Source organism: Propithecus coquereli, unplaced genomic scaffold (genome assembly GCF_000956105.1).
Source record: "Propithecus coquereli isolate 6110/MARCELLA unplaced genomic scaffold, Pcoq_1.0 Scaffold66, whole genome shotgun sequence".
Taxonomy (NCBI): Eukaryota; Metazoa; Chordata; class Mammalia; order Primates; family Indriidae; genus Propithecus; species Propithecus coquereli.
In genome coordinates this window covers 10,212,191-10,225,840 of record NW_012152618.1, presented here as the reverse complement: position 1 = coordinate 10,225,840, position 13,650 = coordinate 10,212,191, and the positions used below count along the sequence as shown (strand labels likewise).

The 13,650-nt window shown below is 48.1% G+C and overlaps 1 protein-coding gene across 2 annotated transcripts; it reads left to right on the top strand.

Annotated features, from left to right (window-relative positions):
• The first annotated feature begins 4,472 nt into the window (after positions 1–4,472).
• Positions 4,473–10,195, top strand: ZNF689 (zinc finger protein 689). Of its 2 annotated transcripts, XM_012660371.1 has the most exons (3): positions 4,473–5,022; positions 5,230–5,343; positions 7,278–10,195. In XM_012660371.1, exons 1-3 carry the CDS (start codon positions 4,818–4,820, stop codon positions 8,459–8,461), a joined length of 1,503 nt encoding a protein of 500 aa, XP_012515825.1. In that variant the 5' UTR covers positions 4,473–4,817; the 3' UTR covers positions 8,462–10,195. The 2 variants fall into 2 exon arrangements, with proteins under 2 accessions (XP_012515825.1, XP_012515826.1); XM_012660372.1 differs by lacking the exon at positions 5,230–5,343 and having other exon boundaries at positions 4,479–5,022; positions 7,278–9,116.
• Positions 10,196–13,650: the final 3,455 nt, after the last annotated feature.

Sequence of the window (13,650 nt, the reverse complement as noted above, 5' to 3'; positions counted from 1 at the left end):
CCTTCTTCCCCAACTTGGAGTCTGCTATAGTTTGGATGTTGGTCCCCCAAAACTTCATGTTGACATTTGATCCCCAATGTTGAAGGTGGGGCCTAATGGGAGATATTTGGGTCATGAAGGCAGATCCCTCATGAATGGCTTGGAGCTGTCCTCAAGGTAATAGAGTGAGTCCTCATTCCATTCCCTTGAGAGGTGCTTGTTAAAAAGAGCCTGGCGCCTTCCCCCCCTCACTTCCTCTCTCGCTATGTGATCTCTGCACATGCCAGCTCCCTTTCACCTTCTGCCGGCCACAAGTGGAAACAGCCTGAAGCCCTTACCAGACACAGATGCTGGCACCATGCTTCTTGTACAGCCTGCAGAACCGTGAGCCAAATAAACCTCTTTTCTTTATAAATTACCCAGCTTCAGGTATTGCTTTATAGCAACACAAATGGACTAAGACAAAGTCTTAATCACATTCAAGCATAGCTGGTCTCATGGGGTGGGATGGAGGTGGCAAAGTGGAGATTGAGGTCTTTGGTTTTCTTTCTGCTGAGTGCCTGCTGTTCAGCGCCTCTGTCCAGTAGAATGTTCTACAACTATAAGAATGTTCTAGATGTGTGCTGTCCAACCTAGAAGCCACTGGCTACATGTGTTTATTTATCACTTCAATTGTGGCTAGTGTGCCTGAGAAAATTAATTTTTACTTTTATTTATTCTTTATTATTTATTTATTTATTCTTTTTGAGACAGAGTCTTGCTCTGTTGCCTGGGCTAGAGTGCCATAGCATCAGCCTAGCTCACTGCAACCTCACACTCTTGGGCTCAAGCGATCCTCCTGCCTGAGCCTCCCAAGTAGCTGGGACTACAGGCGAGCACCACTAAGCCTGGCTAATTTTTTCTATTTTTAGTAGAGACGGGGTCTCACTCTTGCCCAGACTGGTCTCAAACTCCTGACCTCATGTGATCCTCCTGCCTCGGCCTCCCAAAGTGCTAGGATTATAGGCGTGAGCCACCATGCCCAGCCTAATTTTTACTTTTAATTAACTTAAGCTTAAAGATCTGCATGCTCTTCCTGACTGGCCTCAGAGAGGGGCCAGAAGTTTGCGAGCCGGGTTTATTGGCCTGCTCTTGTTTCTCATGGCATAGCTTGACACTAGAGGCTGTCAGAGCCTTCTTTCTATAAAGAACTTGATGACTTAGCACTTACCAACTATTATGGAATCAGATGGGTTTTTGTGCCCTTCTGTTGAGGTCTCAGTTTTCGGAGAAATCTGTTTCCACTGAAATGCTCACGTTTAAGATCTTTAGCTAGGGAGAGGCGCCAGGCTACCCCTGAAAAGCATTCAGCTCTTCCTTATGAGCACAACATACAGTTCTAGACGTGCTGAGTGAGGAAGAAGGATGGCACTTTTCTCAGAAAATGGGAAACTGCTGTCTTTGACAGGTGAGGCTTCTCTGAGTGAGGGATCCACTTAGGCCGTATGCCTGGAGTGAACAGACCTTCAGTCTCCCTACCGCCCCATCCCCACCCAACTGCCCCACTTGGAGAAAGACAGCTGTGGGGATCCAAAGCACCCTGCAATTTTTAGTTCCAATTCTCTTTATTTTATTTTTTAAGAGATGAGGTCTGGCTATATTGTCCAAGCTAGTCTTGAACTCCTGGTCTCAAGCAATTCTCTCACCTCAGCCTCTTGAGTAACTGGGACTACAGGCACACGCCACTGCAGAAAGCAAAAGTGAGGAGAGGCTGGGCATGGTGGCTCACACCTGTAATCCTAGCACTTTGGGAGGCTGAGGCAGGAGGATCGTTTGAGCTCAGGAGTTCGAGACCAGCCTGAGCAAGAGCAAGACCCCATCTCTACTAAAAATAGAAAGAAATTGGCTAGACTAAAAATATATAGAAAAAATTAGCTGAGCATGGTGGCGCATGCCTGTAGTCCCATCTACTTGGGAGGCTGAGGCAGAAGGATGGCTTGAGCCCAGGAGTTGAGCCTCATAGCTTGAGGTTGCTGTGAGCTAGGTTGATGCCACGGCACTCTAGCCTGGGCAACAGAGCGAGCCTCCATCTCAAAAAAAAAAAAAAAAAGTGAGAAGCGAGAAGAAAAGAAGGAAGAAATGGGGGTCAAGAAACTTACTGCAGCCTGTATGAGGGAGAGGTCAGCATACAAGGGATGGCAAGAACCGCCCCCACCCCCGCAGCAGCTGAGGGCCCTATTGCAGAGGCTGTGGCCAGGCATGTGGCCCCAGGTCTCCTGAGCTGTAGGGCAACGGCGCACTCAGGCTCCAAAGAGGCCCTGCCCATGTCTGGGCTGTGAGCACAGCTTTGGCTACCTCTTCCTCCTGGCCAGCCACCGACATGAGGAGCAGCTCTTCCCTGTGACAGCGTGGGCACTGCCCCCTCAGTGCAAGGATCTGCGCCAGTTCAGCTCATTCATCCACATGGGCAAGACGCTGCCACTGCCCCCAGTATGGCTGCTGCTTTTGAAAAAGTGGGGCTTGTCCCCCCACAGGCACGCACATAAGGGAGAAGCCCTATGCATGTCTTGATGGTGGGCAGCTCTTGGCCTTCCCCTCACTGTTGGGTGGACACAGGCAAATCCACACTGGTGACTGTCCCATGTTTGTGGGTCATGTAGTGTTCACTTCTCTCAGAGGGCTCACCTGGTCCAGCACCAGCTGCTCCACACAGGGGACAAACCCCTGTGCTCTGCCCGCAGCCACCTCTTCCACCTGAGGTGTCTGCACAGATGCAGACACATGTGCACTGATGGTGGGTGCCCCTTTGCACACCCCTCCCACCATTGCCTCCATGTGGCACCCCCTTTGCTGGCTGGGAAACTTGTTCCAGCACTAGCTCATTCACACAGGAGAGAAGCACTACTGCTGCTCTGACTGTTTGCCATGCGTCCACCAAAGAGGATTTGTTGGCCACTCATAGGTGTGTGCACACGCAGGTGAGAAGCCTAACCCCCGCCCACAGTGTGGCATCTGCTTCTCCTATGCCTCCCTCCTGCTTGGCCTCTCTGATGGGAGGCCCTGTCCCTGCTCTGACGGTGGGAAAAGCTTCCATTGAGAGCCCACCAGTGGATCCGGCAGACAAACAGGGAAAGGCAAGATGTGGGACCCCTCCTGGGCAGTCCCCATGCCAGTCTCTGCCCTTGGGGATCAGGACCCCCCAGTTCATGTCCACTATTTTTCAGGTAAATTCCAGGAGTGTGTGCGCTGGGTCAGGTGCCGTGCGGGAGCTCATGACGGAACATATGCTTTCTCACCGAGTGTTGGGGAAGGCCGTGCAGAGGGAGCGAGGGCTGGACCGAGGAAGAAAGGTGAGAGGTACAAAATGTCTGGGTGTCTGGAAGGCCCCCTTCAGGAAGCAGGATATGGAGGTAATGAGAAATGTATCAGTGAGGAATGTGCCACGCAGGAAGGGACAGGTCGAACTAGGCTGTATGAATCTGTCAGGAAGGGGCAAGGCTCCGTTATTGTTCATCACCTTCCCCAAGGACTAACTCTGCTTGCCCACGTCTGGGTTCACGGTGCAGCGACACCTCCAGCAAAGGTCAGGTCCAGTCAGTCCATAAGGTGAAATCTGTGTGTGCTATAACTGGAGGCTGCACTTGCAGCCACCTCCCCTCACTGAGCATGAAACAAGGAGATATGAATTTCAAAGCCTTTCACCCAGTTTAGAGCTGCCAGTGCAATGCAGAGGACATTCCAGCTTCAAATCTCACCTCTGCCTTCATGAAGAGGTTTTGAACAATAATGTATGAAGATTATGCAGAAGATTGAACCTTAGAAGAGACCAAGAGCTGAGGAATTCCTGGGTTGGCAAGCAAATTAGGATAGTGTTAAGAAAGATGCCCAGTTCAGTGATGTGAATAAAGGCCCTATCAGCCCCAGGTTTAAATCTTTGTCCCTCCTCCTTACCAGCAATGTTACCCTGGAAACTCAGGGAATTCCTCTGAGATCGTTTCTTCAACAGTAGAACCAGATGATAACCACCAGTTCACAAAATGGTAGCAAAGAATAAATAAAAGGAAATGTGTAATATGTTGGGCATGCCGCCTGCCCCCAGGAAACAATAACGTTAATTTCTTCCCCTAAAAGGGTAACAATGAAGTTAACTATCATCCAAAAGGAAGGATGCTCTGAGAAAACCACAAAAAGAACCAACGATAATCTCAGCTCTGGCTTGGCCCGAGGGGCTCTGTCGCTCAAATCCTTCCCTAATTCAGAGATAGGTCGAATCAGCCACTGAACAATGAAAAACAGTCAGAGGGCCTTCCACTGATCCTAGGTCGCCGCAACCTGCTTCAGAACTCAAGGTAGTCCTAAGGGATCAGATTCCTGCCCTTACGCCTCTGTTGGCTTCGTTCAAACAGGCGCCTTTGCCAGCACCCAATCAGAACGTTCGATCTTCGGCCAACGCCCAATGAACGCATGTAATGGAGACAGGAAAAAAAGAGGACGTGAAGCCCAATCGCAGCGCCATTACTCTTGAGGGCAGAGAGGTTAGGAAGCCGGCATGGCGCTCCGGTCAATAAAATCGATAGCTGGAAGCTGCCTGTGTTCCAGGCAAAGGCGGTGCAGTAGCAGCGCCGCCATTTTCCCCGAAGGCATCTTCCGGTGCCTTTCACCCAAGTTCGGGCAGGAGTTTCCTGAATAACAGAGAAAGGTTTCCGTTAGCCCTGCGGGCGGCCGATTCCGATTCCCTCTGGCCCTCCCCGGCCACGCTCAGCCCTGGTCCGGCTGGGGCTCCTAAATCCCGGGGTCCGCCAGCGACCAAGGGCCGAGGCCTGGACGGGGAAGGCCGTGGGGCCGGCTTCTCAGGTCCAATGGCGCCGCCTTCGGCTCCGCTAGCTGCGCGGGGACCAGGACAAGCCAGACCCAGTCGGAGAAGGGGAAGGAGGCCGAGGGCTGTGAAGTTCGTGGACGTGGCCGTGTACTTCTCCCCAGAGGAGTGGGGATGTCTGCGGCCCGCGCAGAGGGCCCTGTACCGGGACGTGATGCGGGAGACCTACGGCCACCTGGGCGCGCTCGGTGAGGCCCGGCCCAATCCGCTTCCGCGGGGCGCGAAGGGCTGGAGGAGCTTGGGGGCGGGGGGAGGGCAGGGAGTTCAAGGTCCTGGCTTGCGACCAGTTTGTGTCAGGGGAGGGGGCAGGGGCTCGGCGGGAGATGCCATCGGGTAGATATTTACCCAGTGTTACTTAGGAGCTGGCCCTCTGACTTGGTGTTCTCCTTCCCCAGGGTGCGCAGGTCCCAAACCAGCCCTTATCTCCTGGTTGGAACGAAATACCGATGACTGGGAACCAGCTGCCCTAGACCCACAGGAGTACCCAAGAGGGGTAACAGTCCAGAGAAGTGAGTGAAAAATAACCTTGGAGAGCCTGCCGCCCTCCTATAACGTTCTAGTCTCTAATGACTCAGTCCAGAGTTTTGTCCCATGACCCATGCTGTGGTGCTGCATTTACTGTGTTTATTTTCGCAGCCTCAGGTTCTTGTCTCTGGTGGTGTGGGGCGGTCCACCACACAAAGATTCCCACGTCACTTTGCAAGCTAACCACCTGCACTTCTCGATTGTGTGTAAAGGAATCAATGAGCTTTTAAAAGGAGCTACCTTCCTGCCTCCTTCCCAGGATCCCTGCCCCCAGCTCCTTTGAATTGGGTCCTGACTGAGAGACCCTAAACTTCTCAGAGTTTTCTGGGTTTTGGTTAAAAGGAGCTCGTGGGGTACCTGGGCTGCAGGCCTCTTTCTGCTCTTATGGTGGGGTGACCCTAATCAGTGAAGGACATACTGCACTTTCCTCAGGATCAAGCAAAGCTCTGGTTAACGCCATTCTGGAAGAAAGGCGCCAGCCAGATCCACCAGGGGCAGATGGAACTGTCTGGGCTGGAGTTTCTGTGCCAGATTCTCTAAGGCCAGGGATATCTTTCAGAGGTTCAGATCTAACCATCATATTTCCTTGCTTAAAACTTTTCAGTTAGTTTTTGCCAAGGTTGTCAAATGGCTGTCGGTTATATCTAAGTCATTTGGGGAACTTGGTAAAAATACAGATTCTAGGACCTCATCCCAGAACTATTGATTCACTCTTGTGGATGTCTAGGAACTTGTATTTTTTAATAGCCTCAGTTGATTTGGATATACATCCAAATTTGTGAGTCACTGGATAAAATACAGTCCAGGGTCCTTTTTTTTAATTTTTTAATTTTAATTTTTTTTTTAAATTAGAGATGGGGTCTCTTTCTTGCTCAGGCTGGTCTTGAACTCCTGAGCTCGAGCGATCCTCCTGCCTCCACCTCCCAGAGTGCTGGGATTACAGGTGTGAGCCACTACGCCTAGCCAGTCCAGGGTTCTTAATAGTTCTAACATCAGTGGTCTCAAAGTGTCCTAGATCAGCAGCACCATAACACCGGAAGTTGTTAGAAATGCAAATTCTTGGACTCTACCCTAGACCTGCTGAATCCAGTACCCAGCAATTTGTTTCAATAAGCCCTTCAAAGGATTCTGGTCACAATGAAGTTTAAGAACCATTGGCTTAGAGGGCCGTATGAGCCAGTCACTGCCAGCTCATACCTCATTCATTTCCACTTCCTGCCTTACACTTTTTGTCTAATATCTTATAGCCCGTGCACACTGAGCCTTGGGACTTTCATGCTGTCTCTTCTCCCTGCTCTGCCATTTCAATCTTTCTAACACTCCATTATGTTAGTTCATCTTTTAATAATCAACTGAGTTACATAAACCGTGGCTCATTCTACACAACCATGAAATAGAATAAGGACATGTGGTGAAATAGAATAAGGACATGTGCCGACATAGAACGATCTTTAGAATACATTAAGTGAAAAAAACGAAGGTGCAGTAAAATATGTATAAAATATATCCTTTATGTAAAAGAGATGGGAAAGAGAACATATTTGTATTGCACAAAAAACACTAGAAGGAAACTAATTAATACAGTGTCTGCAAGGTAGATGGGGACAAGGGTGGGAGCAAGCCATCTCTGTGCTCCTTTTAAAATATTTTAAATTTTGAACTATGTAAGCTACCTCTTCAAAAATGTTCAGTTTTTTAAAATCAGCTTAATCTCCTCCAAGAAATCTTACCAGACTTCTCCAAGCTAGTTTAGGGGCTCCTTTAATAAATTCCATATGTCCATAATAGTGTGTCACACTTAGCTGTCTGTGGCACTCACAATTGAGGATGGGGGCTGAGGCTATTGGTTTTCTACTTGTAATAGGCAATAGTAGGAGCCCAGTGTTTGTTAAAGTAATTTCTCGCTGTGTTCCTGTAGAAAACAGAACCAGAAAGAAGAATGGGGAGAAGGAAGTATTCCCACCTAAGGAGCCACCCCGAAAGGGAAAGCGAGGCCGGCGGCCCAGCAAACCCCGACTGATTCCCAGGCAGACATCCGGGGGCCCCATCTGCCCTGACTGTGGCTGTACCTTCCCTGATCACCCGGCCCTGGAGAGCCACAAGTGTGCCCAGAATCTGAAAAAGCCTTACCCTTGCCCAGACTGTGGGCGCCGCTTTTCCTATCCATCCCTGCTGGTCAGTCACAGGCGGGCACACTCTGGTGAGTGCCCCTATGTTTGTGACCAGTGTGGCAAACGTTTCTCTCAGCGCAAGAACCTCTCCCAGCACCAGGTTATCCATACAGGCGAGAAGCCCTACCACTGCCCTGACTGTGGCCGCTGCTTCCGTAGGAGCCGGTCCTTGGCCAATCATCGGACCACGCACACAGGCGAGAAACCCCACCAGTGCCCCAGCTGTGGGCGTCGCTTCGCCTACCCCTCCCTGCTAGCCATCCACCAGCGCACACACACAGGAGAGAAGCCCTACACCTGCCTCGAATGCAACCGCCGCTTCCGCCAGCGCACTGCCCTAGTCATTCACCAGCGCATCCACACTGGCGAGAAGCCCTACCCATGTCCGGACTGTGAGCGGCGTTTCTCCTCATCCTCTCGCCTGGTCAGTCATCGGCGTGTACACTCTGGTGAGCGTCCCTATGCCTGCGAGCACTGCGAGGCCCGCTTCTCGCAGCGCAGTACACTGCTCCAGCACCAGCTCTTGCACACGGGAGAGAAGCCCTACCCCTGCCCAGACTGTGGACGTGCCTTCCGGCGGAGCGGCTCCCTGGCCATACATCGCAGCACACACACCGAGGAGAAACTGCACGCTTGTGACGACTGTGGCCGCCGCTTTGCCTACCCCTCGCTGCTGTCCAGTCACCGGCGCGTGCACTCAGGCGAGCGGCCCTATGCCTGCGACCTTTGCTCCAAGCGTTTTGCCCAGTGGAGCCATCTGGCTCAGCACCAGCTACTGCACACTGGGGAGAAGCCTTTCCCTTGCCTTGAGTGTGGCCGATGCTTCCGCCAGAGGTGGTCTCTGGCTGTCCACAAGTGTAGCCCCAAGGCCCAAAACTGTAGCCCTAGATCTGCTACTGGGGGGCCCAGTCAGAGGGGCAATGCCCTTTAGAGTGGGAAGGACTGCATATGTTCATTTCATTTCATGGAGGGGCCCAGAAAAGGGAAGGAGGAACCATAGGTCACGCAGGGCAAAGTCAGAACTAAAACCCAGGTCTCCTGCTGCACAGAACTGAACTTTAGTATATTCCACTGCACTGGCTGCCTTCCTGTGTGTGTCAAGGACAGTCCCATTAGGAGTGATGACATCATTTGGTTAAAGTTTTCCAAGCTACTCTAGCCTAAAATAATTTATGTGTGTGGATGTCAGGGCTAAAGTTCTCTCCATCTGTTTCAGGGGCTGTCTGCTTTTCTAGAGGGTGCATATTGGGGTTACCTGTCCCCTTGCATGCAGTCAGGAGAATCCCATTTATAGGGGCAGGACCTTCTACTCTGCCTCTTCTTCTGTACCAGGTTGGAAAAACCTGGTTTGGCCCACTTTTTACAACACTCCTGCCAAGTAGTCTTCTACCCCTTGATTGAAAACTTCCCTTGACAGGGAGCTCACTACCTCACAAGGCAGGTCATTTCACCTGGGATAGCACTGGTCTTTAGAAGGTTGTCAAGTACCACATTCTCCTCTGTAAACCTTGCCTAGAATATGTTTAAATATTTCATCTACATGGCAGCCCTTCAGATAACTTAATCACAACCACTTTGCCCCCAAGTTTTCAGGTTAAATAGCACTAACATGATCAATCATCCCTTAAGACAGGGTTTCAATTCCCACATGATCTCTCTCCAAACGCACTATTTTTCAATGTCTCTTTTAAAGGGTCATACAAAAATAAGGCAGCACCCACAGTGTATGCTGTACACTTCCTTGTTCTGTACTTGTCTCAGCAGCTCTTGGTTGCACTGGATTTGGGTGCAGCTGCACTGTACCAGGGGTTTATTGTGTTGCAGATGTCTAAATGCCCTACACTTTTTTTTTTTAAACTACATGCTATAGAGCCAAATCTTTTCCACACTGTGTTTGGAAAATTGGTTCAAGTTGGGTATGAGACATAAGTATAGTAAGCTTTGGGAGAAGGTTGATCTTAAGGAAAAACAAGGGACCTGTGGTCTAGCAGCAAGAAGTAAGTACGGGACTGGCTTGTGCTTCATCTGGTGGACTTGGATTAGTTCCAGGAAGCCAGTGGCTGGAAAATCCTTGAGAACTGGGTCTTACTCCTCCCTGGGTCTCATCAGAATTAGGAGAATCAGCACAGAACCTTCTATGAAGCCTCAGTCAACATTTTTTCATAAAATTAGGTGAGGCCTTTCAAGGAGGATAGAAAGTTAGGAATTGACTACAAAGAGGAAAAGTCTATAGTCATCAAATTGCATCCATGCCGGCCTTCCTCCAGAGGGGCAGCGGCGGCAGTGGCAGCAGCAATGTGTCTTAATCTTTGATATGCCTCCATAGCTCAGTAAAGCTTTACCGAATTATTATAAATGTGAAAAAGGCCCACCACTTTGCCTTGGGCAGCTGCACCAAATTGGAATTTCCAAACGTGACTTCTCATATTCCAACAGCTGGAGTGGGTAGCTCTCCTCCCCCTGTTGCTTTTTCCTACAGCTCTCCTGATCTCAGCGCCAGAGTGTGAGAGCAGCTGGGGAGCACAGCATTGTGTAATTACCTCCGTTCTGTTTCTGCTTAGTCAGTCTGCATTGTAATTGTTTGTCTGTTTCTCCTTGGATGATGAGCTACCCCCAGGCAGGGGTCATACCAGACTGGGTCTCATTAAAATGTCTGATGAATGAATTATGTTCCTTGTGGAATTACTGTTTATACAATGTAAATCTGGTTCCTTGACTGAGTAGAAACTTTTACTGTTCTGATGGAGATTCCCCGCTGAGTCCAGCAGGCCTGCCCTGCCCTGCCCTAGCAGACACAGAAGAGAGCATCTGCCCAGCCCTGTTGGAGAACTGGCTCTTTCCCTACCCTTTATCACCAGGCTGACCCCAGTATTTCCTCACCTGAGAATTTGGTAACTTTCTTTGGGACTGGATTGTAATTCATAAAACTTGGTAGCCCTTGGTTTCTCCTTTTTTAGTTTTATGGTTTCAGAGTCCTTCTCTTGTCCCAAACGCACTCCAGCCTATAAATATGCTAGGATAGGTCTTTAAAACAATAAACAACTTTTCCCTCTGTCTCCATCTCCCATTTTCAGCTAAATTTCCTGAGGCAGTAGCCTACATTCAGAGTATCTGTTTATTCTTTGGCCTACTGCAGTATTAGCTTTTCTGATGTGCCATGTACTGTGTTAAGTACTTTATATATAACACATTCCAATCTTATGTTTACAAGAATCCTATAAAGTAGGTGTTAGGAGATAACACTTCCATGGGTCTCATGTTCCCATATACCTTGCTGAATATGCCAAAAATGCAAGGCCCTGCCTGCAACAAACTCTCAGATGAGCCTATTCACAGAACTAGAGCCCTTTGAGTAAGAGGTGGCCTGGTCACCTTGAATAGGACCATGCTACAGTGGCAAAAATATATGCTGTAGATCTTCCTAATCTTTTTCAAATGTACTTGCAGCCTGGGTTGCATTAGAGACTGGGTACTGGACTGGGCGTTGGAGAAGGGGAAGTAAATAGAATTTTCAGGGATTACTAGACTTTGGATCTAAACTGATTCTAATTCTAGTAGATCCAAAATATAACTGTAGACCAGGCACAGTGGCTCATGCCTGTAATCCCAGCTACTTGGGAGGCTGAGGCAGGAGGATCACTTGAGTTCAGGAGTTTAAGGTTACAGTGAACTATGATGATACCACTGCACTCTAGCCTGGGCAACAGAGCAAGACCCTGTCTCAAAAAAAAAAGAAAAAAAAATCACTGTAGTTCCCCAGGCACAGTGGACTCACGATCAGGTGTGTGTAGGATTGGGAATGGGTTAACTCAGGTGTAGGTTTCTCAAACCCTGCACATTCCAAGGAAAGCCCATCTTTAGGACTGGCACCTGGCCTGCTCCTGGGAAATAACTACTGAGGCCTTGGAATATTCTATTTGATTAGTGTTTTTATATCCTGGAGGTCGTGGGCCATGCCATACCAGTTGGACCAGGTAAATTTATCCTAACAATGTGATTTATGGTTAACACCAAGTTTTGCTCTGGGAGGCTGGGTTCTGAGTAGCTGAGGTCAGTCATGTAGGTACTCCAAGCCTATGTGACTGACCCCCAGTAAAAACCCTGGACACCAAATCTCTCAGGTAAACTTCCCTGGTTGGAAACAATTGGCACACATTGTCACAAATCATTGCTAAGAGGATTAAGCACATTCCTGTACAACTCCACTGGGGGTGGACATCTGAAATTTTGTGTCTGGTTTCTTCTGGATTTTGCCCCATGTACTTTTTTCCTTTTGCTGATTTTAATCTGTATCCTTTTGCTTCAATAAACTATAACTGGGAGTATAGGAAAAATTAAATAAAAAAAAAAATAAGCAAATCCCTAGCCACTCTTTACCCAGGCTATTTCTCAGGATTGTGTCCATAGCAAGCAGCCACTGAGGGAGAGGTGATGTCTCCATCTGGGACAAAAAGCAGCTTACCAACTGCTTACTATAAAACAGCAGGTTTCCCAAGCTAATTGTTCCTCCCCTATAATGCAACTCATGGTGTGCCTAGCATCCATCTGGGCCCCTCCCATGTTGCCTCTGTAGGAGGCAAAAGGAACCAATGCCTACATGCTCATGCTGCTTATTGTGCCATGAACAATATGTCTTTTGTCTCTGACCTAGGAATCTCTTGTTTTCTGCCAGAATCCATGAAACAGTAACAGACTAATTTGTTAACTTGTAAGTAGGACAGCCTCAAATTCTAGACCTGACAGTAGATATTATCTCCCTTTAAGGGAAGAGGAAAGTGAGGCTCCGTGATATTAAATTACTTGCCCAGGATCATATATATATCACACAGGTAATTCTGAGGGCCAGTACTCCAAACCAGGTCTGACTCCAAAGCCAGCAGCTATATGACGTACAATTCCACTGAAACTGTACTTAGGATGACCAATGACCTAATTAACAAATCAATACTTCAGCTTTTATTTTATTTACTTTAATTTTCCTACTTAAAGTCTCCTGTAACTTAGCTTTCATACCCTACATTCTTCTAGCCTTCCTGGTACCTCTTGTGGCTTCCTCAAATGTGCACATGTGGGAATTCTTTCCCAGCGTTTCTTGGGAAATTTATATGTTTTTCCAAATCCCAAGAACAATCAGTCAAGAAACTGGGAAAATGCAAAAAAGTATTATAAATCTGTGGGAATTAAATGTTAACAATCAACATAGCAAAGTTACTAGTTCAAAGATATCACTGAAAGCAAAAAGAGGAAATGCTGACACACAGAAGTGAAAGTTAATGTCAACATCTCTGGGAAACAGACGGGAGCACCTAAAAGAAAAGATATCACTACATGATCAGGCAGTCTTGCTTATAGCTGTTGCCATTTTACAAGTCTGTGTGCCTGGCCCTGTCTGCTGCTAACCATAAGTCATTCTTGCAAATAAAATAAATATACTCACAGAATATTTTGTACAAATCCTATGAGTGGTGTTAAAGAAATCTGCTTTTGGAAGTAAATAAGTTGGTTTTTAAAAATTGCGATGGAGGTTTCAACGTTGTTTGTTGTGTGTGTGTGGTAAAATATATATAATGTAAAATTGACCATTTAACCATTTTTAAGTGAACAATTTGGTGACATTAGGTACATTCATAATGTTGTGTAACCATCACTACTATTTCCAGAACTTTTTTATTGTTCCAAATAGAAGCTCTATGCCCATGAAACCTTAACTCTCTTTTTTTTTAAGTCAAGCGAAGTAGTGGGAGTGTGAAGGAATAAACCACTGCACTCGGATCAGTCTTTTTTTTTTTTAAGACAGAGTCTCACTCTGTTGCCTGGAGTAGAGTGCCGTGGCGTCAGCCTAGCTCACAGCAACCTCAAACTCCTGGGCTCAAGCAATCCTGCTGCCTCAGCCTCCCGAGTGGCTGGGACTACAGACATGCACCACCATGCCCGGTTAATTTTTTTCTATATAGATTTTTAGTTGTCCAAATAATTTCTTTCTATTTTTAGTAGAGACGGGGTCTCGCTCTTGCTCAGGCTGGTCTCGAACTCCTGAGCTGACCGCCTTGGCCTCCCAGAGTGCTAGGATTACAGGCGTGAGCCACCGCACCCGGCCTTTTTTTTTTTTTTTTTTTTGAT

Bases quoted from the DNA above. Each gene is read 5' to 3' on its own strand.
- ZNF689 (XM_012660371.1), top strand. From the start codon at position 4,818: ATGGCGCCGCCTTCGGCTCCGCTAGCTGCGCGGGGACCAGGACAAGCC. The intron at 5,023-5,229 runs GTGAGGCCCGGC...CTCCTTCCCCAG, and splicing joins CGGCCACCTGGGCGCGCTCG to GGTGCGCAGGTCCCAAACCA. The intron at 5,344-7,277 runs GTGAGTGAAAAA...GTGTTCCTGTAG, and splicing joins AGGGGTAACAGTCCAGAGAA to AAAACAGAACCAGAAAGAAG.